The following is a 25109-nucleotide window of genomic DNA, read 5'->3' as shown; positions in this document are numbered from 1 at the left end:
CCTTACAACAGAATATATCTATCCAATAACTTATAGAAAGTCCATAACTTCATTCCCTGAGATCCCCCACCAATTGTTCCTCTTCCTCTTTGCTTTGTGGTTTGCACTGCAGCCACTGCCAGGAAGCCTGATTGCATTTTACTGCTCTTCTGTTTCTCTTTTTATTTATATTCCTCTTCTGCTTCCTCCCCATTGTTGCACACTTTGTAGGCAATCTCTGTGAGTTGTCATAGAGGCGTGAAACCCCATCAGCTTTCTGCAGATCCTTTTAGATATCAGAGGCCAACAGTCCAATGAATAGCATGTGAAACACTTTATTTCTCTTCCTGTCCAGCATCCTAACCAGCTGAGTTCAGGTGAGCTCTTTGTCACACGTCTGTGTGATGTCAGTGTGTCCCCAAAGGTGCCTGCTGCTGCCCCCGGTGGGGATGGCAGGGGAAAGCCCAGTGGGAGCACAGTGTGGTACCCAGAGTGTGTGAAAGGTGACAGATGGCTGGTGGTGTTGGGGACTGCATGTGACATCCCATGTGGGACACCGCATTGGAGCCATGTGTGCTGTGTTTGGCATCCCCTTGGAGGACACCACGCACTGGCAGCGCTTTGCAGGCAGCGTGTGACAGCTGAGAGGTGACAGCCTGTGTGGGACACCCCAACAGGGACTGCAATTGCAGCTGCATGCATGGCAGCCTGTGGCGGATCCCCAAAGACACCACGGCCTGGGGAAAATTGCAACATCAGGAGGTGATATCATGTCACTTCTTGTCCCCATGAGAAACTGAAATGCAGCTCTCCAGCCACTCCCTGTCTCCACTGCAGTCTGGCCATCTCCAAGCTGCTCCTGCCTCATGGCAACAATGATGATGGCACTCATCCTGGGTGAGTGACAATGGGGACGTGGTGCCTCGGGGGTTGGAGGCTCTGTGTGAGACCAAGACCGTGTCCCTTGCAGGTTGGTGGCTGGTGGCAGTGAGCAGGGCACAGCATTGTGAGTATGGGGATGGGGGGAATGGGGAGAGAGGGAGGGGAGCGTGGTCAGGGGGCCATCAGAGGGGCAGAGGAGGGTGTGCATGGACAAGGCTGACTGCTGTCCACTGTCCTAGTGCCCCGACCCTCCCTGTTGCTGCACCCCAGCCAGGGGGTGTCCCTGGGGGACAATGTCACCCTGCGGTGCCACCTCCCCCAGCCGGCTACACGAGTTCAGCTCTATAGGGAAGGACCTTGGAGATTCGTAAAGCACATGGACATGGTACAGGATGTGGCTGAGTTCACCTTGTTCAGTGTAAAGAAAGAAGATGCAGTGAAATATCTGTGTCAGTACTGGGTGTTGGAGCCACTGTGGACACCGGAGAAGAGTGACGCCGTGGAGCTGGTGGTGACAGGTGAGGCCACTGGGGACAGTGATTGGCCCTGAGCTGACCCAACAGGGCCATGTCCCATTGCTGTCTCCCCATTCAATACAGATCCCAAATTCCCCCCACCAATTATTTCCGTGAGCTCTGGGAGAAACATAGGGACAGGGACCAATGTCACCATCTGGTGCAGCAACCAGGAGAACAGGGGCACCATCTTCCTGCACAAGGATGGGCACTCAGACCCTATCCAGCTCCAGGACCCTGATGATGGGGGCACGGCCACCTTCACCCTCTTTGGGGTGACACAAGCTGACTCGGGCACCTATAGGTGCTCCTGCCGCATTGGAGGCTTCTACCTTCTTTCCTCACCCCTTGGGGACAGCGTGACACTGGAGGTGGCACCTGCACCTGAACTCCCAGGTAGGTCTGGGGCCCCATTTAGGTGTCCCTTGTGCTTCTCATTTCTGGCAGTTTCTCTGCATCCCGTCATCATGGAGGTGATGTCCGGGGATGGGGACATGCACACTGCTGGACCCCACAGGTGATGTGAGGAGGTCCCATGGGAACCTGGTGATGGCAGTGGTGAGGGGCTGCGCTGCTGCCCTCGTCTTTGGCCTGGGCCTCTACTTTGTCCTTGACGCCCACAGCCTCTGGAGACAAAGAGATGACAGCCCTGGTTGGAAAGACAGCTGAATCACTTTGACATTCAATACAGCACCTTTAGATCACACCCAATTGTTTTCCGCTTCCTCTCTGATAGCATATATACCCTCCAATCTCCCTCCCATTCTTTTCAATCTCTACACCTCCCTCCAGCTGTGTCCTTCCTCATCTTCTATCCTGTACACATGGATCAATCCCCTTAACTTTCCCCTGCCTCCACTTCCATGCACTATTGATCCCCCTCGTGCTCTTTGGTGTTCTCCATAACCCCCATTCCAGTCCCATCCCAATTTTGATGCAGGTGCCCCACCCCCAAGAGGGCTGAGTCCATTGAGTTCCAGAACAATATCTAAGTCAGGGAAACCCTAAAACCAACCTGACCCTGGAGAACACCCATACCCTACCTGGAACCCCAAGCCCTGTCCATGGGGATCCCAAGGGACTTCCAGCTTCTTATGGCTTACTCTGTATTTATGTGCATCCCCAAATCCAGCCCATGGGATACTCAAAATATAGATCACAGGAATTCCAGATGTAATCCCCCAGCCACTCTGGTGCTCTTCCAGCCCTACACACACCCAGATCCTTTAGAATCCCCCGGAATTGAGAATATAGCACCTGCGTAGACCGCAGCCAGCACAAAGCCCCAGGGAATCCCCAAACCTCTTTCACAGCACTCGGATCCCACGGGCATCCCCAAGCCATAGTGGAACCCACAGATGACATGCATAGTTACCCCCTGTATCTCGCCTATTGAGTCCCCAGATCTACGTCTCCGCACACCCCCTAGTCCTTAACACCCACAGAACTCATGGGCACACTCAAACCATAAGGAAACACCCCAAAAACATCATCGGATCCCTGAAACTAAGCAATTCCAGGCTCCCAAAGCCATGTCCCCTGTTACCCAATCATAGCCACCAGAATCCCAAATGCCCCCAGCCTAAAATCCCCAAATCCTCACCACTGTACCCCATACACTTCCCAATGACACCACATACCTAAATGCTCACTTCTAACCCCACAATCCTTCCTTGTACTCCTCAAATCTCTTAACACCCCCTGGGACTGCAAGTCCTTCCCAAGTTGGAGCATTGGTCAGAGAGTGGTGGGCAGTTGGGTTGAGCATCTCTGATTTAGTAAGCATAAAAATGTTATTACCATTACTGGTAATTCTCAATTTCTCAATTATTTCTCTACTCCTCATCAGTTTGAGTAAACAGATTTTGTCTCAACCATTGTGTTTTGTCTTTTTTTGTCTGATTCTATTGGCAAAACACAAAGAGAAAGGTCAATGCTGGAAGGGCTGTGTGTTGCTGAGCAGCTGTCGGGCGACAGCATCACAATCCTCCTGGTGGCCAACGTGGGGCCCGAAGGGTGGAGATCCCGACAGCTGTGAGCAGAGCGTGTTCCAACACAACTGCTCTCAGCGGTACAGCAGCCTCAGAGCTGCTGCTCACAGCGCTCAGCTGTTCCTTCACTCGGTGCCATCCATCACAGCTCTCAGGGCTGTTCCCTTCACTGCGCTGGCGCTGCTTCTCGCCTCTGAGGGCTGCCCTGCAATTCTGGATGCTTCTGCCCGTTTGTCTGCAGCGTGTGCTCGTGTGACAGCGGCCATGGATGCCATGTGCTCCTTGTGCTCAGCAGTGCCATCACTCTGGCACTGCAGGACCCTCACCGCGGGAACTCCTCACACGGGCACTCTCTGCTCCACAGAATTACCATCAAACAACAACATGCATTTGCTGACATTTTCGGTGTGCTTGCTACCTCTCCAACACTTGCCATAACAAGGCTCTTGCCAGAACAACAGAGGCTGCAAAGCACCAGATGCTGTGAGATAACCGCACAGCCTTTGTGTGTCCACCAATGGCACTGCTTCACCGCAAGAACATTTCTGGCACAAACACATTTCTGACAAACGTGTCACTGTGAACTCAGTTCTTCACAACCTTGTGATGCTGCAGCTGCCAGCCAGCAGAGACTAAGGGATGCCCAGAGAAGCTGCATTTTGTGCTGTCTCCTTTTTGCCAGTTGGAGACTTCATCCATTGGATGAGCACTCCCATCCCCCCTTCTGCTCCGGCACTTAAACTCCTCAAAACGGACCATGATTGCTTTTCTCCATCTCTCTCTCTTACATTCTTTCTGTCCTACTCTCCATTTTCTCTCTTTTCTTTCTTTTTCTCTCTCTTGCTCATTTTCCTCCCTGTCATCTTTTACTCTTCTTCTGCAGCAGCCAGAACCTACATTTCCCTGGAAGTAGCAGATCAGGCAGTAACACCAGTGTCCAAGGATCCTTGATCCGTATCACTCAATAATTGTTCCTAGGAAGTCCCCTAATTTTGTTGCAGGGCAGCTGATTGGTTGCTGCTGGAAAGTTCAATAAATGCTCTTCTGTTGCTCCTCTGAGTCACTGTCTGACCCTGCTGCCCTGGAGACCCCAGGAAAGCACGGACTGCACTCTTGGAGAACTGTGCAGAGAGTCCCCCCATCCCTTGGGGGACAACATTCCAGGGCACACACTCACAGCCCTTTGGGGTCAGTGTGTGACACCCCAGAGTTGACAGTGTGTGTGGGGCACCTCAAGAGGCAGAGTGTGCAGTGAACACTTCTCCACTTGTCCCACTACAAAAAGACACCACAGCATCACCACTGTTAAGGGCTCACATTGCCACATCAGGAGGTGACATCACATCATCCTGTGCCCTGGGGGAAACTGAAAGTAACTCTCTGGCCACTCCCTGTCTCTGCTGCAGTCTTACGGTCCCCAAGCTGCTCCTGCCTCATGGCACCAACTGTACTGGCCCTCATCCTGGGTGAGTGACAATGGGGATGTGGTGCCACGGGGGTTGGTGGCCCAGTGTGGGACCAGGAAAGTGTTCCTTGCAGGTTGGTGGCTGGTGGCAGGAAGCAGAGCACAGGAACGTGAGTATGGAGACAGGGGGAGAATGGGGCCAGAGGGAGGGGAGCGTGGTCAGAGGACCATGAGAGGGGCAGAGGAGGGTGTGCAGGGACAAGGCTGACTGCTGTCCCCTGTCCTAGTGCCCAGACCCTCCCTGTCACTGCACCCCAGCCAGGGGGTGTCCCTGGGGGACAATGTCACCCTGCGCTGCCACCTGCCCCAGCCGGCTGCACGAGTTGAGCTCTACAAGGAAGGGATTTCGGGACTTAGAAAGCAAGCACACATGGACATGGTACAGGACATGGCTGAGTTCCCCTTGATTAGTGTAAAGAGAAAAGATGCAGTGAGATATCAGTGCCAGTACTGGGTGCTGGAGTCACCAGGGACATTGGAGAAGAGTGAACCCGTGGAGCTGGTGGTGACAGGTGAGGGCACTGGGGAAAGCAGATGGCCCTGGGCTGTTCCCTCAGAGCTGTGTTCCATCCCTGTCTCCTCTCTGCACTCAGATCCCAACTATCCCCCAGCCAGCATTTCCATGATCCCCAAGGAACGTGTGGAGACGGGGACCAATGTCACCATCCAGTGCAGCAACAAGGAGTATGGGGGCACCATCTTCCTGCACAAGGATGGGCACTCAGCCCCTCTCCAGCACCAAAAACCCAACGGTGAGGGCACAGCCACCTTCACCCTCTTTGCAGTGACCCCAGCTGACTCTGGCACCTATAGGTGCTCCTACCGCATTGGGAGCTTTTACCGTCTGTCCTCATGCCTCGGTGATAATGTGACCCTGGAAGTGAATAACAGATTTGAACACCCAGGTAGGTCTGAGCATGGGAGCTCTGCTTCTCAGCTCTGGGTGACCCTGTCTCTGCATCCCACCTCCATTGAGAAAGGAGCTGGGTACAGGGACAGCTCAAACACTTTGACCCCACAGGTGACAATAGGGGTCCCAGCTTGAACCTGGTGGCAGTGGTGGCAAGGAGTTGTGCTGCTGTGATTGTCATCATCCTCATCCTCATAGTCTCATTCCTCCTTGCTGCCCAGAGAAGACGAATACAGAGAGATGAGAGCTCTGGTGGGGAGGGGTTAAATGGCTTTGATCCCCCATAAATCCACTATAAATCCCCACTGGTGTTGATTGGTGCCCCCGTAACCCCCCCCCCCCCCCCCCTCCCCTTCTATTTATGACTCAGGTGCCACCAGAAGCCCCGAGGCCGTGCAGTTCCAGGTCAGTGTCTGGGTCAGGGGACCCCTAACCCCAATCTGCCCCATTACCCCTGCCCCAGACCTCACCTGGGAAACCCAAACCCTTCCTGTGGGGACTGCAAAGAACCCCCTGCATTTTATGGCTCCCCATGACATTGTGTGCACCCTCCAATCCAGTCCATGAGGGCCTCCAAATCTCCACCAAGGGGATGCCCCGAATCCCAAAATGGAGCCCCCTAGGATGCTCCAAGCCTTCAACACCCTCAAACTACATGGGCAACCCCAAAACATAGTGGGACACCCAAACACCACCCACAGGGAACCCCAATGTCACACCCACAGCTTCCCAAAATCTACACCACCCCAGACTTCGTACCCCACCTCTCGCACAGCCCCCACACATCACACAATGCCACCATCCCCTCAGGCTTGTTGGGATCCCATGCTCACACTGCTGTCCCTGTGTCCCCAGGTGTCCCCCGCTGACAGCCAGGCTCTGACCTACGCCGAGCTGCAAGTTCTGACCCCCAGCACCCACCCCCCCGGCTCTTCTACAACCCCTGACTCCCCCATTATCTACGCCGAGGTGGGCACTGGGGGACCCCGCTGATGCCCCCACCTGTGGACACAAAGACGTGGATGTTGTGTGCACACATCAAGTGTGCACAGTGCTGGTGTGCTCTGTGTGCTCACCATCACCTGTGAATTGCATCCATGTACCTGTGCGTGTGAACTCGTGGCTGTGGATTAAACGTGTGTGCACCATCCCACGTGCACAACAGGTGTCCAAACACACGTGTGGGACACACTGAACTCTGTGCCTCTGTGTGTGTCTGTGTGATGCTGTGTGTGTGCACCAACAGCTGGACACAGTGCTGCTCATGTGTGTCCTTAGCATGTGCTCCCTGCGTCAGCACTCACCAGTCAACGACCAATGATAAATGCAGGACAGAATGGGAGGCCGGGGATTTTGGAGGGATCTTTAGGGGATGTATCGGACATCTGTAGGAGATGGAAGTGGAAGAAGTGGTCATTTTTGGTATCTTCAGAGGAGGAATAGATTAGGACAGATGAAGATGACTCAGAGGAATAGTGGTGGTGATTTGGATCGAATTGGAGAGGATCTGGAGGTCTCAAAGTGTGTTAAAATATTTGCAGGGATAAAGAAGTACTCTGAGGTAAGAGATGTGCATTGAGGGATTTGTTGTGAGTGGGAAGCATTTGGGATGCACCAGTGGGAAATGGGAACCATTAGATTTGGGGAGACAATTATGTCTGTGGTTAGAAGAGGACATCAGGGAGTCCCAGGCAGGGAATTTGAGGTCTGTCCCCTTCCACACACCCCAAAAATGAGGCCCCTGGGGAGGCCCATCAACACGGTAATTCATTGCTCACTGTGGTGTAGGTAACGGGGGGTTGGTTGGCTGTGGGGGAACTGGGAGTCTGGGAGCACGGGATGGCAGCTGGCATCTGGATGTCAGATCCTCGCTGTCCTTGGGGGCACCTGGAGAAACAGGTGGAGAGTGGGATGCTACCATGGGGGTGCCCAAGATGGGTGGGCTGAGTTTGTGCCTCTGGTGTAGGTATGAGTGGGATGTAACTATGAGGGTGAGACTGGAGTTCTGGGGGTCTTAGATTTGAGGTCTGCATGGGGGGATATTTGTAAGTCCAGCTAGGGTTTAGGGGTCCCCATATGGTCCTGAGGTGTTTGGAGACTTGGGGAACACAGAAGCATTGTTTTGGGGTCCCCACAAGACATCGGGCTTCCCTGTGAGTGCATTTAGAGCCCCTCTACTCAAATTGTGAGTGCCTACATGGTATGGGGGGACAGTTAAGACTTGGAGGTCTTCTGTGGGTCTGGGGACTAAGGTTTGTGGGCTAAGGGGTCCACACATTGTAGATTTTTCATTTGCATGGGTGATGTAAGCTCCTGATTTGGCACATCTGTGGTGCACATCTGTGTTAGGACAAGTGGACAGGTGTTCACTGCACTCTGAGCCTGTTGAGGTGCCCCACACACGCTGTCAACACTGGGGTGTCACACACTGACCCCAAAGGGCTGTGAGTCTGTTCCCTGGCATGCTGTCCCCCAAGGGATGCCAGGCTCTCTGCACAGTTCTCCAAGAGTGCAGTCCGTGCTTTCCTGGGGTCTCCAGGGCAACAGTCAGACAGTGACTCAGAGGAGCAACAGAAGACCATTTATTGAACTTTCCAGCAGCAACCAATCAGCTGCCCTGCAACAAAATTAGGGGAATTCCAAGTAAAAATTATGGAGCGATACGGATAAAGGATAATTGGACAGTGGTGTTATTGCCTGATTTGCTTGTTACAGAGAAATCCACATTTAGGCTGCAGCAGAAGAGAAAAAGATGACAGGGAAGATAATGAGGAAGAGAGAGAAAAAGAAAGAAAAGAGAGAAAATGGAGAGTAGGACAGAAAGAATGTAAGAGAGGGAGATGGAGGGAGAAAAACAGTCATGGTCCATTGAGAGGAGATGCAGTGCTGGAGCAGAAGGGGGGATGGGAGTGCTCATCCAATGGATGAAATCTCCAACTGGCAAAAAGGAGACAGCACAAAATGCAGCTTCTCTGGGCATCCCTTCCTGTCTGCTGGTTGGCAGCTGCAGCATCGCAAGGTTGTGAAGAACTGAGTTCACAGTGACACGTTTGTCAGAAATGTGTTTGTGCCAGAAATGTTCTTGCGGTGAAGCAGCGCCATTGGTGGACACACAAAGGCTGTGCGGTTATCTCACAGCATCTGGTGCTTTGCAGCCTCTGTTGTTCCGGCAAGAGCCTTGTTATGGCAAGTGTTGGAGAGGTAGCAAGCACACCGAAAATGTCAGCAAATGTGTTTTGTTGTTTGCTGGTAATTCTGTGGAGCAGAGAGTGCCCGTGTGAGGAGTTCCCGCGGTGAGGGTCCTGCAGTGCCAGAGTGATGGCACTGCTGAGCACAAGGAGCACATGGCATCCATGGCCGCTGTCACACGAGCACACGCTGCAGACAAACGGGCAGAAGCATCCAGAAGCCCAGGGGAGGGGTAGAAGATATAAGTGCAGAACTCACAGGTGATGATAAATTCTGTTTTCTAAGACTGCAGGAAACAATCACAGTGAATGATATCATGATCACAATGGCATATATTTACAAAGTGATGCACAGTGCAGTGGCTCCAAATTCTCCTGATGCTGAGACCAGGGCAGAAGGGCAGGAGGGAGACACTGGGTGGGATCTGGAGGGGGTCAGAGTGGAGGTGGATGACAGGTGGTGTGGTGTTCGTGGGCACTCAGTGGGATTGTGGGGAGGATTGTGAAGAATTTGGGGGGTCAAATCCTGGAAGGAATGGTGTTGGGTTTTGGGGTGGTTTAAGGAGTACTTGTCAACTCAAGGGATATTATGGGATTTGAGGGGGATCAGGAAGGATTTCCTGGTTTGTGTGGAGAACTCAGGGATTTGGTGGGTCTGGGAATGAGATGAGGTGCATAGGTAAGGATTTGGGGATGTCAGATATCTTGGGACTTGGGGATGAAAGCGTGGGATCATGGTATCGTGGATCTGAAAGCAGGGAATTTGGGGTGTGTCCCTTTCAGAGCTCCTTAAAAATGAGGCACTGAGGGTGAGGGGGTATCAGCAGGGGTTCCCCAGTATCCACATGGGTGTAGATAATGGGGGGCTGAGTGGTGGCAGCTGCCCTGGGTGGCCAGAGAATAGGGGTCACAGCATGAATCTTGGTGTAGGTCAGACGCTCACTGTCACTGGGGGGCACCTGGAGACACAGGGGAGCAGCGGGGTGCCACCATGGGGTCTGCAACAGGCTTTGGAGGGGGATTGATGCTGCTGGTATTTGGGAGTGGTGTTCAAGAGGGTGGGTGTGGAGTTGTGCTGTCCTTCTATTTGAGGATCCCAAGGGGGATGTTTGGGGGTCCTGCTGTGGTTTGGGTGTGCTCAAATGGTCTGAGAGTGTTTAGGGATTGTGGGATCGCAGGGGATTAGATTTGTCATCCCTGTGGGTTATACTTTGGGGTTCCATATGTGCAGCTTTTGAGGGTTCCCCTTAATCGGTTTGTGAGAGCTTTTTGGGGTCTGGGACATGTTTAGAGTCTGGACAGCTTTAATGAGTGTGAAGGCTGAGATTTGGAGTCTGGCTTCAGCTCAACATGCTGAATGCGTGTCCCCCATGAGCTGGATTTGGGAGATTAGCTATCAAGTTATGGTAAGCCATATGGGGTTGGTGGTCCTTTGGGGAAATTATGAGCAGGGTTTGGTGAGGCCCCAAGGGGAATGCTGGGATTTGTGTCCCCTGACCCAGACACTTACCTGGAACTGCACGGCCTCTGCATTCAGGGGGGCTTCTGTGTCAGCAACTGGAGAAGGTGGGAGTTATGGGGAGGTCATGAACCATGCTCAAGGAGCCCTGAAGGGAATCTATAGGGGCAGGCAAGGGCCACCTGGGAGGAACTATATGGGATAGAAGTGCAGGCATAGAAGACTGGGGGAATCAGGAGGGGATGGTAGACATTTAAAAGCTTCCTCACCACAGTTCAATTTCTCTGTATCCAGAGGCTGCGGGCATCGATGATGAAGAAAACTGCAAGGCCAACGACGAGTGCAGCCACAAAGCCCCTCAGCAGTGCCAGCACCAGATTGGCACGGGACTGCTCCTCAGCACCTGTGGCGTCCGGGTGTTTGGGTGTCTCTACTGCCAGCCACAAGCCCTATTCAGCCCGGATGCAGCAACACAGCCTCAACCATCTGTGGCAGGGGGTGCACACAAATGGGGTGCTCAGACTTACCTGGGGGTGCAGGTGTGGGTGTCACCTCCAGAGTCACGTTATTGCCAAGGGGTGAGGACAGAAAGGGGTAAGCCCAGGGGCGGTAGGAGCACCTGTAGGTGCCGCTGTCAGCTGGGGTCACCCCAAAGATGGTGAAGGTGGCTGTGCCCACCACATCGAGGTCCTGGCGTTGGATGGGGGCTGAGCTCCCATCCTTGTGCAGGAGGAAGGCGGCCCCATAGTCCTTGTTCCAGCACTGGATGGTGACATTGGTCCCCATCTCCACACATTCCTCAGGGCTCAGGGAAATGCTGGGTGGGGGGAAACTGCGATCTGCATGAGGGAAGGGACAGCAGTGGGACACGGTCCTGTTGGGAGCAAGCAGAGCCATCTGCTGTCCCCAGTGCCCTCACCTGTCAGCACCAGCTCCACGGGATCACTCTTCTCTGAGTCCTCTGCTGACCAAGACAACTGGTATCTGATATCTGACAAAAATATCTACCTGCGTGCTCCCGATTTGTGTTCAAGAAGAAGAAGTCTGCAGTGTCCTGCTTCTTGTACTTGTAATTGCGGTATGTTTGATGCCCTTCCTGGTACAGCCGGACCCAGGCAGCCAGCTGGGGCAGGTGGCAGCGCAGGGTGACATTTTCCCCCAGGGACACCCCCTGGCTGGGGTGCAGTGACAGGGAGGGTCGGAGCACTAGGACAGGGGACAGCAGTCAGCCTTGTCCCTGCACACCCCCCTGTGTACCTCTGCTGGCACCCTGACAATGCTCCCCTCCCTCTCTCCCCATGCTCCCCCCATCTCCATACTCACGATGCTGTGCTCTGCTCGCTGCCACCAGCCACCAACCTGCAATGGACACGGTTCTGGTTCCACACAGGGCCTCCAACCCCCTTGGCATCACATCCCCATTGTCACACACCGAGAATGAGGGCCAGTGCCATTGGTGTCATGAGGCAGGAGCAGCTTGGAGACAGTGAGACTGCAGTGGGGACAGGGAGTGGCGTTGGGCTGCTGCCAGTTCCTCTTTTGGACAGGATGGTGTGATGTTGCCAACTGATGTGGCAATCACAGCCCAAACGGGAAGTGGCACGTTGGGGTCCCCAGAAATGTTGTACACATGGAGCTGTGCAAATAGTCCCCGCTGGTTTGTCCTTTGCAGTTTGTCCGGGCTTGGGTGTCACACACAGAGTTCTGCCAGCACGTGGTCCTGCACTTTTCCCCCCATGGAATCCCAAACACAGGACATGGCTCCAAAGGGGTGTCCCCCATGGGATGTCACATGTGGTCCCCAACACTTCCAGCTGGCTGTCCCTACGCACTTCAGGTACCACACTCCGTCCCCACTGTGCTTTCCTCCACCATCCCCACTGGGGGCAGTAGCAGGGACCTTTGGGGATGCAGTGGCACCATGCAGGCATAGGATGTGCTATGGGCACACAGGCACAGTGGAGCACACGTGTGGCACAGACATGGATCAACTCTAAGGAAATGTTTTGGCAGAGAAGGAGCACACGTGTTACACCAATGTGGTGCGTACCTGCTAAGGACACACTTGTGCATTCCTGTGGTCACACACAGGTTTACAGACATGATCTCACACACAGATACACAAAGGCATGGCGTTACACAAGCAGTACATCTGTGTGTACATCTATGCAGTATATTTGCAAAACACAATTGTTCACCTCTACTCATTGATTCCCAACCCATCCCCGAGCTGCACCCGCTCACCCCATGCAGCTCTCCTCAGAGTTCCATTTCTCACCCGATGCCATATGGTGTGGGAGATGCCTTTGGCACTGCAGGTCAGCTGTCCTGGTTCGGTCCCCTCTCAGCTCCTGGTGCCCCCCGGCCCCTCGCTGGCAGCACAAGGCAAGAAGCTGAGAAACGGAACCACTCTCAGCTCTGTGCAGCACTGCTCAGCATCAGCTGAACCACCTCTGTGCCATCAGCACTGCTTTTCTGAAGCCAAAACTCACGGGACACAAGGAAGCAAATCAGCTTTATCCCAGCTGAAACCAGGACAATACCCCGCCATGTTCCATACAGCTTACATCAGGCTCAGGTCCCACTGTTTCCCATGCAGCCTAATTAACCACCATCTCCTATCCTGTGTTTCAGTACACATACACACACAGCATTTCCGCGGTCCCTTGGTCATCCCTGTGAAGTGTTGGTGGAGCTCATTGAGTCCATGGCTTTGGGCTCCATCAGCAGCGCATGGTGCGCTTGGTGGCTGTGACTCGTGGTGTTCACCAGGGGTCGGTGCTGGATCTGGTGCTGTTCAACATCTCCATCAGTGACCTGGACAAAGGGATGGAGTCCACCCTCAGCAGGTTTGCAGGTGGCACAAAGCTGGGAGGAGTGGCTGACACACCAGAGCTCCATGCTGCCATTCTGCACCATTGGGTTGTGCTCTCTTGAGTGGTGTGCAGTGACTGGACGAGGGGCAGCGGGCACAAACTGGAGCTCAGGAAGTTGCATCAAATCATGAGGAAGAACTGCTATGCTGTGCGGGAGACAGAGCACTGAAACAGGCTGCACAGAGAGGTGGTGGGTTCTCCTTCACTGCAGATAATTAAAACCCACCCGGATGCTTTCCTGTGCAACCAACAGCAGGGAAACAAGTTGAGCAGAGAGGTTGGATTTGGTGAACTCCAGAGGTCACTTCCAACCCCATGCCTGTGGGATTCAGTGCTATGACCTGGCTGAGAATCTGGGCTAACCACAGGGCCTGTGGCAGGGGTTGGATCAGCCAGTGTTTGATGGAGGGATTTAAAAATGTCCATCAACACTTGGCACTCCTGTGGAGCAGAGAGTGCCCGTGTGAGGAGTTCCCGCGGTGAGGGTCCTGCAGTGCCAGAGTGATGGCACTGCTGAGCACAAGGAGCACATGGCATCCATGGCCGCTGTCACACGAGCACACGCTGCAGACAAACGGGCAGAAGCATCCAGAATTGCAGGGCAGCCCTCAGAGGCGAGAAGCAGCGCCAGCGCAGTGAAGGGAACAGCCCTGAGAGCTGTGATGGATGGCACCGAGTGAAGGAACAGCTGAGCGCTGTGAGCAGCAGCTCTGAGGCTGCTGCACCGCTGAGAGCAGTTGTGTTGGAACACGCTCTGCTCACAGCTGTCGGGATCTCCACCCATACTATGAAAGGGTGCTGAAGGATTGGATGGCAAGGAAAGGATGCTGTGGTTAGAGATGAGCATTTAGGGGTTTGGTGTGATTGGGAAGCACTTGGGGGATCTGGCAAGGACTTGAGGGTGCTAGATGAGGTGAGATCTGGGAATCATTGAGAGGGAGCTCAAAACATTGAATTGGGTTCTCTGCCACACTGTGCATCCCAAAAATGAGACACGCTGGAGGGAGGCCTTGGTAGGGTCTGCCAGCGCTCACGTTAGCATTGGTAACTGGGGGCTGTGGAGTGGTGGGTCCCCCCATGAGGCGGCATCTCCTGGTTGGCACAGATCAGTCCCTCACTGTCACCAGGGGTCACTTGGAGACAGTGGAGAATGGCTGCGGAGCTCCTCTGTATGGAAGTGAGGAGGGACAGCTCTGTGCTAAGTGTGAGTGGTGATCGTAGTTGGTGTGTTTGGGACCTGGGGGGGCTTTGATTTGGGTTGTCATTGGTCCAAAACTCTCAAAAAGGGAGATCCTTTGTGAGGGTTTTTGGGGTCCCACTACATAGTTTGGGGCTGCTCACATTATCAGGGGGTTGATTAGGGCTGGGAGATGCCTAGGGTCTCCAAAAAAAAGTCCTCCAAAAAAACTTTGATCTGGGGCCTGGGGAGCTCTCCACAATGCAGATTTGGGCTTCCCCATGGTGAGGATCTGGGGCTGCGCATTAGTGTAGAGTAAGCTGTATGAGGAGGAGGGTGCAATTGGAGGATGGGGTGTCCACGGGGCAGGTTGGGATTTAGGATCCCTCACCTTTAGGTTTCCCTTACGTGAAAGTGCATGGCCTCGGGGATGTTTGTGCCAGCCCCTGTGTGAATACAGGAGGGGAAGAGGGTTGGGGTCATGGAGGGTGAAAGGGAAGTGATGCTTGTAGGGAATGTGGGGACATAGAGGGAATGGCAGGGGAGTCAGGTGATACTTGAATGAATTTCTAGGGGATCAGTAAGGGATGGACATCTGTGCACAAGATGACTGGGGTAATGTATGAGGGCTGGAAGGGGAAATAGAGGGATATGTGGGGGGATTTATAGGTGATGGAAGGGGAGCAGGGGACACTTGGGAGAATCGATAGGCAACCTATAGTGGATCGAATGGCACACCTGGTCCATTCTACAGGAGAAGGGAAGAGGAGGAAGGGGACAACTGGGGAGTTCTGTAGGACATCAAAACCATCTAAGACTTTCCCCACCAGGCCTCACATCTCTGTATCCAGTGCCAGCGGGCATCAATGACAAAGAAGATGCCGAGGCCAAAGAAGAGGGCAGCTGCGCAGCCCCTCACCACCGCCAGCACCAGGTTCCCATGGGACACCAACTCAGCACTGTGGGATGCAGGTATTTGGGTGTCTTCATCCCCAGCATCACCTGCAGAGGGATGGGATGTGATGACTCTGCCACCCATGGGTGACACTGGGGGCAACAAAATAAGGAGGCTTGAACCTACCTGGGGGTGTGGGTGTGGGAGTCACCTCCAGCGTCACGCTGTCCCCAAGGGGTGAGGACACAAAGGGGAAGTTCCTGCTGTGAGAGGAGCACCTGTAGGTGCCAGAGTCTGCCAGGGTCACTCCAAAGAGGAGGAAGGAGGCCGTGCCAGCACCATCAGGATCCTGGCGCTGGACAGGGGCTGAGCACCCATCCTTGTGCAGGAGGAGGGAGGTCCCGTTATCCTTGCTCCTACATTGGATGGTGACATTGGTCCTTGTCTCCACACACAGGGTGACGTTGCTCCCCATCTCCACGCATCCCTCCCGGCTCAGGGAAATGCTGGGTGGGGGTGAGTTGTAATCTGTGTGCAAAGAAGGGACAGCAATGAGACATAACCCTGTGGGCATCGACCAGGGCCACCCATTGTCCCCAACACTCTCACCTGTCAGCACCAGCTCCACGGGGTCACTCTTCTGCCATGCCCCCCATTCCTCTGACACCTGGTACTGGCACCGATATGTCCCCGCATGTTCCTTACTTGTGCTAACAAAGGAGAACTCTGCCGTGTTCTGTACCTGGTGCTTGTACATGCAGGAGAGGAATCGTTCTTCCTGGCAGAGCCGGACCCGGGAAGCTGGCTGGGGCAGGTGGCAGCGCAGGGTGACATTGTCCCCCAGGGACACCCCCTGGCTGGGGTGCAGCGACAGGGAGGGTCGGGGCACTAGGACAGGGGACAGCAGTCAGCCTTGTCCATGCACACCCTCCTCTGCCCCTCTGCTGGCCCCCAGACAATGCTCCCCTCCCCTCTCCCTGTTCTCCCCCCATCTCCATACTCACGATGCTGTGCCCTGCTCGCTGTCATCATCAGCCACCAACCTGCAAGGGACACGGTCCTGGTCGCACACAGGGCCACCAACCCCCATGGCACCACGTCCCCATTGTCACTCACCCAGGATGACGGCCAGTGCCATTGGTGCCATGAGGCAGGAGCAGCTTTGGGACAGAGAGACTGCAGCAGAGACCGGGAGTTTCAGGAGAAGCAAACTTATTTCCTCTTTGGGCACAGGATGGAGACATGAAGTCTCCACCTCATGTGATAAATATCCATAATGTCTGGTGGCACTTTTGGTTTCCCAGTGACAGACACAGAGCACTGCACACAGTCCCTGTTGCTGTGCTCCACACAAGCTGTTACCTCTCAAGTGTCACACTCAGACCACAAAGGGCTGCCAGCGCGTGGCCTTGCACTGTCCCCCATGGGATGCCAAACACAGCTCCCATGGCTCCAATGGAATATCCCACAAGGCGTGCCACATGCTGTCCCCAACACGTCCGGCCAGCTGTCACCATGGATCAGCAGCAGTGACCACCTGGGGACACAGTGACATCTGCACAGATGGGGAGTGCGCACACTGAGGGCACTGAATGATCACAGTGCCCGATAGGGCAGTCCGTGCTTTTCTGGGGTCTCCAGGGCAACAGAGTCAGAGTGAGGGAACAGCTGAGTGCTGTGAGCAGCAGCTCTGAGGCTGCTGTACCGCTGAGAGCAGTTGTGTTGGAACACGCTCTGCTCACAGCTGTTGGGGTGTCCAGCCTTCAGCCCCACGTTGGGCACCACAAGGCCTGCGGTGCTGTCACCCGGCAGCAGCTCAGCAACACACAGCCCTTCTGTCACCAAGCCCCCTCTTTATGGGTTGGGGAGGGATTCAAAGAAAGACAAAACTCATAGGCTGAGATAAAAACTATTTACTCAGACCAAAAGGGAAGAGAGAAATAACCGTAGCGGTAAAAACATTTCTATGCTTACTAACTCAGTGATGCTCAACACAACTGCCCACCGCTCTCTGACCAGTGCTCCAACTTGGGAAGGATTTGCAGTCCCTTCTGCAGTGTGTGTCAAGAGATTTGAGGAGTACAAGTAAGGATCGTGGGGTAAGAATTGAGCATTTAGGTATTTGGTGTCATTGTGAAGTGCATGGGGTCTCTATGCATGGCATTTGGGCGTTCCACTATTGCTTGGGATGCCCATGGGATCTGGGGGCCTTTCCAGGAAGTTTGGTGATTCGCTGAGACTTTGAGCTTGCTGCAGAGTACTTGGGTGCTATTTGCTCAGATCTGGGGTTCCCTATAGGGTCTGGGTGTGTGTAGGGCTGGAAGAGCACCAGTGGGGCTGGAGGATTACATCTGGACTGTAGATTTTGGGTTTCCCATGGGCTGGATTTGGGGATGAACATAAAGACAGAGTAAGATGTATGAGGCTGGGAGTCTCTTGGGGTCCATAGGGACAGGATTTCGAGTTCAGAGTGGGGTTGGGGGATCTCCAGGGGGCAGGTTGTGCTTAGGGATTCCCTGATCAGATATTGTCCTGGAAGTGAATGGACTCAGCCTTCCTGGGGGAGGGGCATCTGTATCAAAATGTGGAGGGGAGAGGGATGGGGGTTATTGAAGTCACCAAAGAGCACGAGGGGGTCAGTAGTGCATGGAAGTGAAGGCAGGGGAAAGTTAAGGGGATTGATCCACCTATATAGGATGGAAGATGAGGAAGGACACAGCTGGAGGGAGGTATAGGGATTGAAAGGTATGGGAGGGAGATTGAGGTGTATGTGAACTATGCAAGAGGAAACAGAGCATACTTGGGTGTGATCTAAAGCTGCTCTTTCGAGTGTCGAAGTGATTCAGCTGTCTTCCCCAACCAGGGCTGTCATCTCTTTGTATCCAGAGGTGGCGGACATCGAGGACAAAGTAGAGGCCCAGGCCAAAGACGAGGGCAGCAGCGCAGCCCCTCACCACTGCCACCACCAGGTTCCCATGGGACCTCCTCTCATCACCTGTGGGGTCCAGCAGTGTGCATGTCCTCATCCCCGGACATCACCTCCACGAGGATGGGATGCAGAGACTCTGCCAGCAACGGGTGGCACCAGAGACACCGAAATGGGAGGCCCAGAACTACCTGGGGCTGCAGGTGCTGGTGTCACCTCCAGTGACATGTTGGCCCCAGGGGGAGAGGACAGGAGCTAGGAGGTGGTTACAAGATAGGGACACCTATAGTTGCCCATGTCAGCTGGTGTAACTGCAAAAAGAGTGAATGTGGCTGTGCCCCCACGATTCTGGTCCTTGTGCTGGACAGGGGCTGAGCTCATCCTTGTGCAGGCAGATCGTACCCCATATTCATGGTTGCAGCACTGGATGGTGACATTAGCCCACATTTCCACACACTCCATGGGACTCAGGGAAATGCCAGGTGGGGGATAACTGTGATCTGAGTGCACAGAAGTAACAGCAATAGAACACAGCCCCGTGGGGACAGCCCAGGGCCATCTGCTTTCCCTAGTGTCCTCACCTGTCACCACCAGCTCCACGGCATCGCTCTACTCCGATGCCCCTGGTGGCTCCAACAACCAGTACTGACACAGATGTTTCACTGCATCTTCCTTCTTTACACTAACCAAGGGGAACTCAGCCATGTCCTGTACCATGTCTATGTCCTCCTGCTTTTCAAGTCCCCAACGGCCTTCCTTGTAGAGCTCAACCTGTGCAGCCAGACAGGGCAGATGTCACCACAGGGTGACAGTGTCCCCCAGGGACCCCCCTGGCTGGGGTGCAGCGACAAGGAGGGTCTGGGCACTAGGACAGGGGACAGCAGTAAGCCTTGTCCCTGCACACCCTCCTATGCCCCTCTGATGGCCCCCTGACCACACTCCCCTCCCTCTCTCCCCATTCTCCCCCTGTCCCCATACTCAACCTGCTGTGCCCTGCTCACTGCCACCAGCCACCAACCTGCAAGGAACACGGTTCTGGTTCCACACAGGGCCACCAAACGCCGTGGCACCACGTCCGCATTGTCACTCACCCAGGATGAGGGCCAGTGCCATTGGTGCCATGAGGCAGGAGCAGCTTGGGGACAGCGAGACTGCAGTGGGGAAAGGAAGTGGCCGGAGAGCTGCTGTCAGTTCTCATTTTGGGATAGAACTGCCATGATGTCACCTCCCTATATGACAATTCTGGCACGCAGATGACAGTGCACACATCTCCTTTACAGCGCCCCACACAGGCTGTCACCTGTCAGCTCTCACAAACTGTCCACAAAGCACTTCCTGAACGTGGCCTGCCACTGTGCCCAACATGGGGTGCCAAACACAGCACACGTGGCTCCAATGGGGTGTCCCACACGGAATATCACATGTGATCCCCAACACATCCAGGTAGCTGTCACCGCATATTTTGGGCACCACACTCTGTCCCCACTGTGCATTCCTCCACCATCCCCACTGGGGACAGCAGCAGGGACCTTTGGGAACACAGTGACACCCACACAGGCATTTGTCAGATGCTATGGACTAAGATGTACATCGAGGAACACCCGTGGTCTGTTGTGTTGGATTGGTACAGATTGTGGCATCCCACAGCAGATGTGGTGGGGTTATTGACATAAATCAGAAAAATGTGTTGTCCTTCATAAACGGTGGCTGGATTTTGGGGTGGATTGGTTGGCTTTGGGATTCTCAACCAGTTATAATGAATGTATGGTGGTTAAGGAAGAGATGTTAGAGACGAGCATTTGAGGGTAATTGATGTCATCCAAAGGCAACTGATGTCATCTACCCGGGCTTCCACAGTGTCCTTGACAAGATCTCACACCACACCCTCATCTCAAAATGGGAGAGAGATGGATGTGAGGATTGGGCTGTCCTGGAGAGAAGGAATTTGTTGGGAAGTCGCAGCCAGAGGGCTGTGCTCAACAGCTCCATGTCCAGTGGAGGTAGTGTTAAGTCGTGACCACCAGAGGTCCCTCCTGGGAGCGCTGCTCTTCACCACCTCTCTCACTGACAGAGATGATGGCATGGGGTGCAGGCTCAGCACTTTGCTGATGGCGCTGAGCTGAGTGCTGCAGTCGATAGGACAGAAGGAAGGGATGCTGGAAAGGACTAACAGAAAGCACATTCTTGACTTTCTGTGCTGTGCTTGGTATGCCCAAACTCTGGCAGTGCTTTGCTGACACACCGCTCTATCGTTTTCATGAGAGAGTTTGGCTACACATCCGTTTTTGGCCAAGCTGTTGTTGTGAACTCCCTTGTTTTTGACCTTGGGAAGGTGAACTGCTAACCCAGCAGGCACAAGGGATGTCTGAGGGGAGCCTGGGAGTCATCTTCATCATCTTCATGGTGGTCATCGTTGCTCTTTGCCAATTCAGGACTGCCACCTCCAGATGAGTCTCACGCCCATCCCTTCTCCAGCGCTGAGGGCCAACACTTTCACTCCTCAAAACAGACCTTGGAATCAGAGCAGTGATCAATCTGATTCTTGTCCCTCTCACTGCGTCTTGTTTTTCTCCTCCTCCGTGACGAACCTGAGTCACCGTCACTTTGGAGGATTCCCTCCTTAGCTCCCAATTTCTGCATGATATTGAATGAGAAGAAAGAGATGTTGGAAGAGATGAAGGGTTAAAAGCCCAAAGGGGATATGTGGAATTTCAGTGCAGTTTAGAAAGAGCAGTGTAGTATTCATTCCTTTCTGCCTTCCTCTCTTCAGCACTGCCTTCTTTCGGTACTCCTGACTCTTCTTCCCATCTTCATTATCCCCCTGGTAGACCTAAATGGGTGGAAAATATATCTGGGGGGTTCTTGAATTGACAAGTGCATTTTGGGGATTTTTTTCTGAAATTATTTCTGTTTTGGAGCATGGGAAAGAGGAGGGAAGAGAGGGAAGGAGGGTTTGTGCCACACAGTGTGGTCTGTGTGGTGCACAGAATGGAGGAGGAAGCTTAAAAATAGAAAAGGGGAAGTCCTGTGGGCTGAGAAAACGGCCATCTAGGAAAAAAATCCCCAGGAAACAGCAGATGGTCTGAGTAGAGGTTGGATCGAAAAGACCATTTTATATCTCAAGCTCCAGCGATGGAGTGACTTTAGTCACTGTAGGTGGGATAATGGTTGTCCTGAGGGTAGGCTGTGTCCTCTCCTCAAATTTCCCACCAAAGCCAGGAGATCTCTGCACTAAAGACTGTGGGTGGCTGACTGTACTTTGCAAGCACCAAAGGAGTGCAGGCAACAAAGAACTTTGTATTCTTGGTCGAAGGAAAAGTACTGCGCAGAGTGGCTTGCTGGGAATATCCCAACAGCCTGTGATCTTTCCTCTCTCCTCTTTTCCAGAGCTTCAAAAGAAAAAAGAAAAGTATCTCCCAGCTCGGGGTTGGCCTCTCAAGGGAAAGAAAGAGCATCCATGGAATTGGGTGAACCACTCTCCCTCCTCTCACCTGTGAGTTGTTCTGCTTGTCCTGGTGGCTGCTGCTTCTCCAGCCCAATAAATCTGGGGTACTTCTGGGACTGGGGCCACATCGAGATGTGACTCCAGAGGTAGTTATGAGGTTCTGAGGTCTGGAAAGGCACTGTAGCATTCAGAGCTGTGCTTTGAGATTTGGAAGTTCATTGAGAGGTAGAAGCGGTGCACTGGGTGGGAAAACTGTTTGACTCCTACTTGAAAACAGAGACATATTTTGTTTTCTTGGAGATGATCATTGTGATTTTCCCCCATCTGAACCTGTTTGTTCGTCTGCCCTTCCAGATGTGAGGTGCAAGGTGGTGGCTTCTGAGCCTCCATGGGGGACTCTGTGCTCAGCTCCTCCCGGTGCAGCATGGAGAGGAATTGGGTGGTGGGACCACGTGTTCCCCAGTGCACATGTCAGTATCAGCATGCGTCCATATTGGAGTGGGTGTCACCATGTCCCCAAAGATGGCAGATGCTGTCCCCAGTGGGGATGGCAGAGGAAAGTGAAGTGGGGACAGTGGGTTAAGTGCAGGCTGCACATGTTGTGGAATGCGTGTAACATCCCATGTGTGACACCCCATTGCAGCCATGTGTCCTGCAGTTGGCATCTCACAGGGGACAGCCAGCAAGGCCACGCACTGGCAGCCTTTTGGGCACAGTGTGTGACAGCTGACAGGTGGCAGCTTGTGTGGGGCACCACAAAAACAGTTGTATGAACCAGTCCACGTGTGCCAGCCCATGCTGGGCCCCATGGTGCCACCACATGGGGAAGAGAATTGTCAGATGAGGAGGTGACATCATGCCATTGTGTCTCCAAGGGGAAGTGAGAGTGGATCTCCAGCCACTCCCCGTCCCCACTGCAGTCTCGCTGTCCCCAAGCTGCTCCTGCCTCATGGCACCAATGGCACTGGCCCTCATCCTGGGTGAGTGACAATGCGGACGTGGTGCCACGGGGGTTGATGGCCCTGTGTGGGACCAGGACCGTGTCCCTTGCAGGTTGGTGGCTGGTGGCAGTGAGCAGGGCCCAGCATCGTGAGTATGGGGACCAGGAGAAAATGTGGACAAAGGGAGGGGAGCATGGACAGGAGGCCAGCAGAGCGGAAGGTGTGCAGGGACAAGGCTCACTGCTGTTCCTTTTCCAAGTGCCCAGACCCTCCCTGTCGCTGCACCCCAGCCAGGGGATAGAAGTGGGGAGCAATGTCACACTAAGGTGCCACCTGCCCCGTCCAGCTGCCTGGGTCTCGCTGCACCAGGAGGGAGTTTGGACATTGTCCAGGTACATTGACAAGGAGCAGGACATGGCAGAGTTCTCCTTCCCTAGCATAATGAGGAAACACGCAGGTACATATTGGTGCCAGTATGAGGTGTCTGGTTATAAGGACATATCAGCGAGGAGTGACCCCGTGGATCTGGTGCTGACAGGTGAGGTCACTGGGGACAGCAGATGGCACTGGGCACTCCCAACAGGACCATTTCCTATTGCTGTCCACTCCTCTTATGCAGATCACAGCTTTCCCCCACCCAACATCTCCCTTCACCCCGAGGAACGTGTGGGGACAGGGACCAATGTCACCATCCGCTGCTGGAACAAGGACTATGGGGCCACCTTCCTCCTGCACAAGGATGGGTGCTCAGCCCTGGTGCAACGTCAGGACCCTGGTGATGCTGGCACGGCCTCCTTCACCTTCTTTGGGGTGGCCCTGGCAGACTCCGGCACCTACAGGTGCTCCTTCCACCCCTGGCATTCCCCCTTTCTGTCCTCACCCCTTGGGGACAGTGTGACATTGGAGGTGACACCCACACCTGCACCCCCAGGTAGGTACCAGCTCCCATTTGGGTGCCTCCAGTGTCACCCATGGGTGGCAGTGTCATCACATCCCTTCCCCATGGAGGTGATGCTGGGGATGAAGACATCCAAATAACTCCTGTGCCCCGCAGGTGCTGAGTTGGTGTCCCATGGGAACCTGGTGGTGGCAGAGCTGAGGGGCTGTGCTGCTGCCCTCGTTTTTGCCCTTGGCATCTTCTTTGTCATCATCAGATGCCCGCAGCCTCTGGATACAGAGAGATGAGAGTCTGGGTGGGGAAGGGATTTAATGGTTTTGATCTCCTGCAGATCTCTGTAGATCTCCCCAGTTGTCCTCTTGCTCCCCTTCCATTCTTCTGTAGAGTGCACCAGGTGTACCTTTTGATCCACTATTGGTTTCATATCGATTCCCCCAATTGTTCCCTGACCCCATCCCATCTCCTACAAATCCCCCCATGTATCCCCTGCCTCCCCTTCCAGCCCCTATCAATTATCTTATCCACCCCTCCCCTACAGATCACCTCCAGAGCCCCCTGACTCCCATTCAGCCCAACGTACATCTCCTATAGATTCCCTCATAAACCATCACTGTTCTTTCTCTCTTCCTTGACTGTCTTATTAAACCGGTTTTTCTCTCAGCCTCTGAGTTCCAGATTATTTTTCCTCTGCTTCTCTCCCCTATCCCACTGGAAACAGTCAGTGAATGATGAGAAAGGCTTTTCTACACTTTGAGGAGAGCCTTTCTCATCACTTGACTGCAACTCTCAAGCGTGAGAAGACAAGATCCTCTGGAGAAAGACATTCCCTCACTCTGCATTCTCTGTCTCTGCTTCTGCTCTTTGGTGAAGGCTTTGGGGAAAAGCACTGTGAGTCGGGCAGGGCAGCGCAGGGTGCACGGCAGTAAGAACTGTGCATCAGCCCTGAAGGCACCCAAGGGGGGATTTATTTTGGCACGGGATGGAAACCGTGAGTCTGCCTGAAAGGTGACGGGGGAACGGCCCTGGCACGGTGTGGGTGCTGGGGAGGACATTTACAGTTTGGGGTAACAGGGGTCACTGTCACACCGCACTGCCAGGAGGGGCTGGGCAGGAAAGTGAGGAGTGGGACTTTGTGGAAGGAGGGAATATCTGAACCGGTTTTCTTTCTCTTGGTGATGGGATCTGTGTGAGTCACTACTGCTGTCTTTGTGATGGTTCAACGTTTGTGTTGTAAAAGTGTTCCTTGAGGAACCTCATTCCCTGTTTGAAATACTCTGTGTTGCTGTGGGATGTTGGTTACGACTCTTACCCAGGGAATTTGGTGCCCTGGGGAAGCGGGTGGGCTCCATTACTCAGCATCACACAAGGGATTTTCAACCAGTCCTGAAGAGCAGCCAGGACAAACAACTGTGATGGGACAAAGGGTGTCAAGAGAAAAACCGAAAAGACCCCTCTGGCTCAGTGGAGAGACATCACTGGTGAGCCTGGGGGAACACTGACTAAGAATCCAGGAACATAAATGATGTAACAGGACCAGATGTTATAACTGAGTTTTGTAATGG

General features: G+C 53.9%; 4 protein-coding genes and 1 pseudogene across 6 annotated transcripts; 3 read left to right on the top strand and 2 right to left on the bottom strand.

Moving 5' to 3' along the window:
• LOC149914235 (T-cell-interacting, activating receptor on myeloid cells protein 1-like) overlaps positions 1-24207 on the top strand; it is a 66857-nt pseudogene extending 42650 nt beyond the window's left edge.
• LOC149914239 (T-cell-interacting, activating receptor on myeloid cells protein 1-like) lies at positions 842-3231 on the top strand. Its single transcript, XM_090127872.1, has 5 exons — positions 842-876; positions 950-985; positions 1101-1379; positions 1461-1772; positions 1894-3231. The coding sequence occupies exons 1-5, from the start codon at positions 846-848 to the stop codon at positions 2043-2045; spliced, it is 810 nt and encodes a 269-aa protein (XP_089983998.1). The 5' UTR covers positions 842-845; the 3' UTR covers positions 2046-3231.
• Positions 4633-6938, top strand: LOC149914238 (T-cell-interacting, activating receptor on myeloid cells protein 1-like). Of its 3 annotated transcripts, XM_090127793.1 has the most exons (7): positions 4640-4833; positions 4907-4942; positions 5060-5344; positions 5426-5737; positions 5854-5994; positions 6113-6147; positions 6598-6938. In XM_090127793.1, the coding sequence occupies exons 1-7, from the start codon at positions 4803-4805 to the stop codon at positions 6733-6735; spliced, it is 978 nt and encodes a 325-aa protein (XP_089983919.1). In that variant the 5' UTR covers positions 4640-4802; the 3' UTR covers positions 6736-6938. The 3 variants fall into 3 exon arrangements, with proteins under 3 accessions (XP_089983920.1, XP_089983918.1, XP_089983919.1); XM_090127794.1 differs by lacking the exon at positions 5854-5994 and having other exon boundaries at positions 4633-4833; XM_090127792.1 differs by having other exon boundaries at positions 4636-4833; positions 5060-5737.
• LOC149914237 (platelet glycoprotein VI-like) lies at positions 9193-12255 on the bottom strand. Its single transcript, XM_090127859.1, is given in 5 exon segments — positions 9193-10822; positions 10917-11228; positions 11309-11378; positions 11381-11595; positions 11713-12255. Coding segments are annotated over 5 exon segments (843 nt in total). The 5' UTR covers positions 11801-12255; the 3' UTR covers positions 9193-10664.
• On the bottom strand, positions 13060-16523 carry LOC149914236 (osteoclast-associated immunoglobulin-like receptor). The gene is made up of 7 exons (XM_090127517.1): positions 16454-16523; positions 16342-16380; positions 15947-16225; positions 15524-15865; positions 15280-15444; positions 14851-14888; positions 13060-13206 (listed from the first exon to the last, which is right to left on the bottom strand). The coding sequence occupies exons 1-7, from the start codon at positions 16482-16484 to the stop codon at positions 13060-13062; spliced, it is 1041 nt and encodes a 346-aa protein (XP_089983643.1). The 5' UTR covers positions 16485-16523.
• Positions 24208-25109: the final 902 nt, after the last annotated feature.

The sequence above is a fragment of the Phasianus colchicus genome, chromosome 31, assembly GCF_987193195.1.
Source record: "Phasianus colchicus chromosome 31, bPhaCol1.hap1.1, whole genome shotgun sequence".
Lineage (NCBI taxonomy): Eukaryota > Metazoa > Chordata > Aves > Galliformes > Phasianidae > Phasianus > Phasianus colchicus.
This window is presented reverse-complemented; position numbering and strand designations above follow the sequence as displayed.

Coding starts and splice junctions, on each gene's coding strand:
- LOC149914238 (XM_090127792.1), top strand. CDS start 4,803: ATGGCACCAACTGTACTGGCCCTCATCCTGG. Junction 4,834..4,906: donor TGTACTGGCCCTCATCCTGG/GTGAGTGACAAT, acceptor TGTTCCTTGCAG/GTTGGTGGCTGGTGGCAGGA. Junction 5,738..5,853: donor TAACAGATTTGAACACCCAG/GTAGGTCTGAGC, acceptor TTGACCCCACAG/GTGACAATAGGGGTCCCAGC.
- LOC149914236 (XM_090127517.1), bottom strand. CDS start 16,484: ATGGCACCAATGGCACTGGCCGTCATCCTGG. Junction 15,445..15,523: donor TCCCACACCCACACCCCCAG/GTAGGTTCAAGC, acceptor ATCCCTCTGCAG/GTGATGCTGGGGATGAAGAC. Junction 14,889..15,279: donor CTGGCACTGGATACAGAGAT/GTGAGGCCTGGT, acceptor GTATTCACACAG/GGGCTGGCACAAACATCCCC.
- LOC149914239 (XM_090127872.1), top strand. CDS start 846: ATGGCAACAATGATGATGGCACTCATCCTGG. Junction 986..1,100: donor AGTGAGCAGGGCACAGCATT/GTGAGTATGGGG, acceptor CCACTGTCCTAG/TGCCCCGACCCTCCCTGTTG. Junction 1,380..1,460: donor CGTGGAGCTGGTGGTGACAG/GTGAGGCCACTG, acceptor CATTCAATACAG/ATCCCAAATTCCCCCCACCA.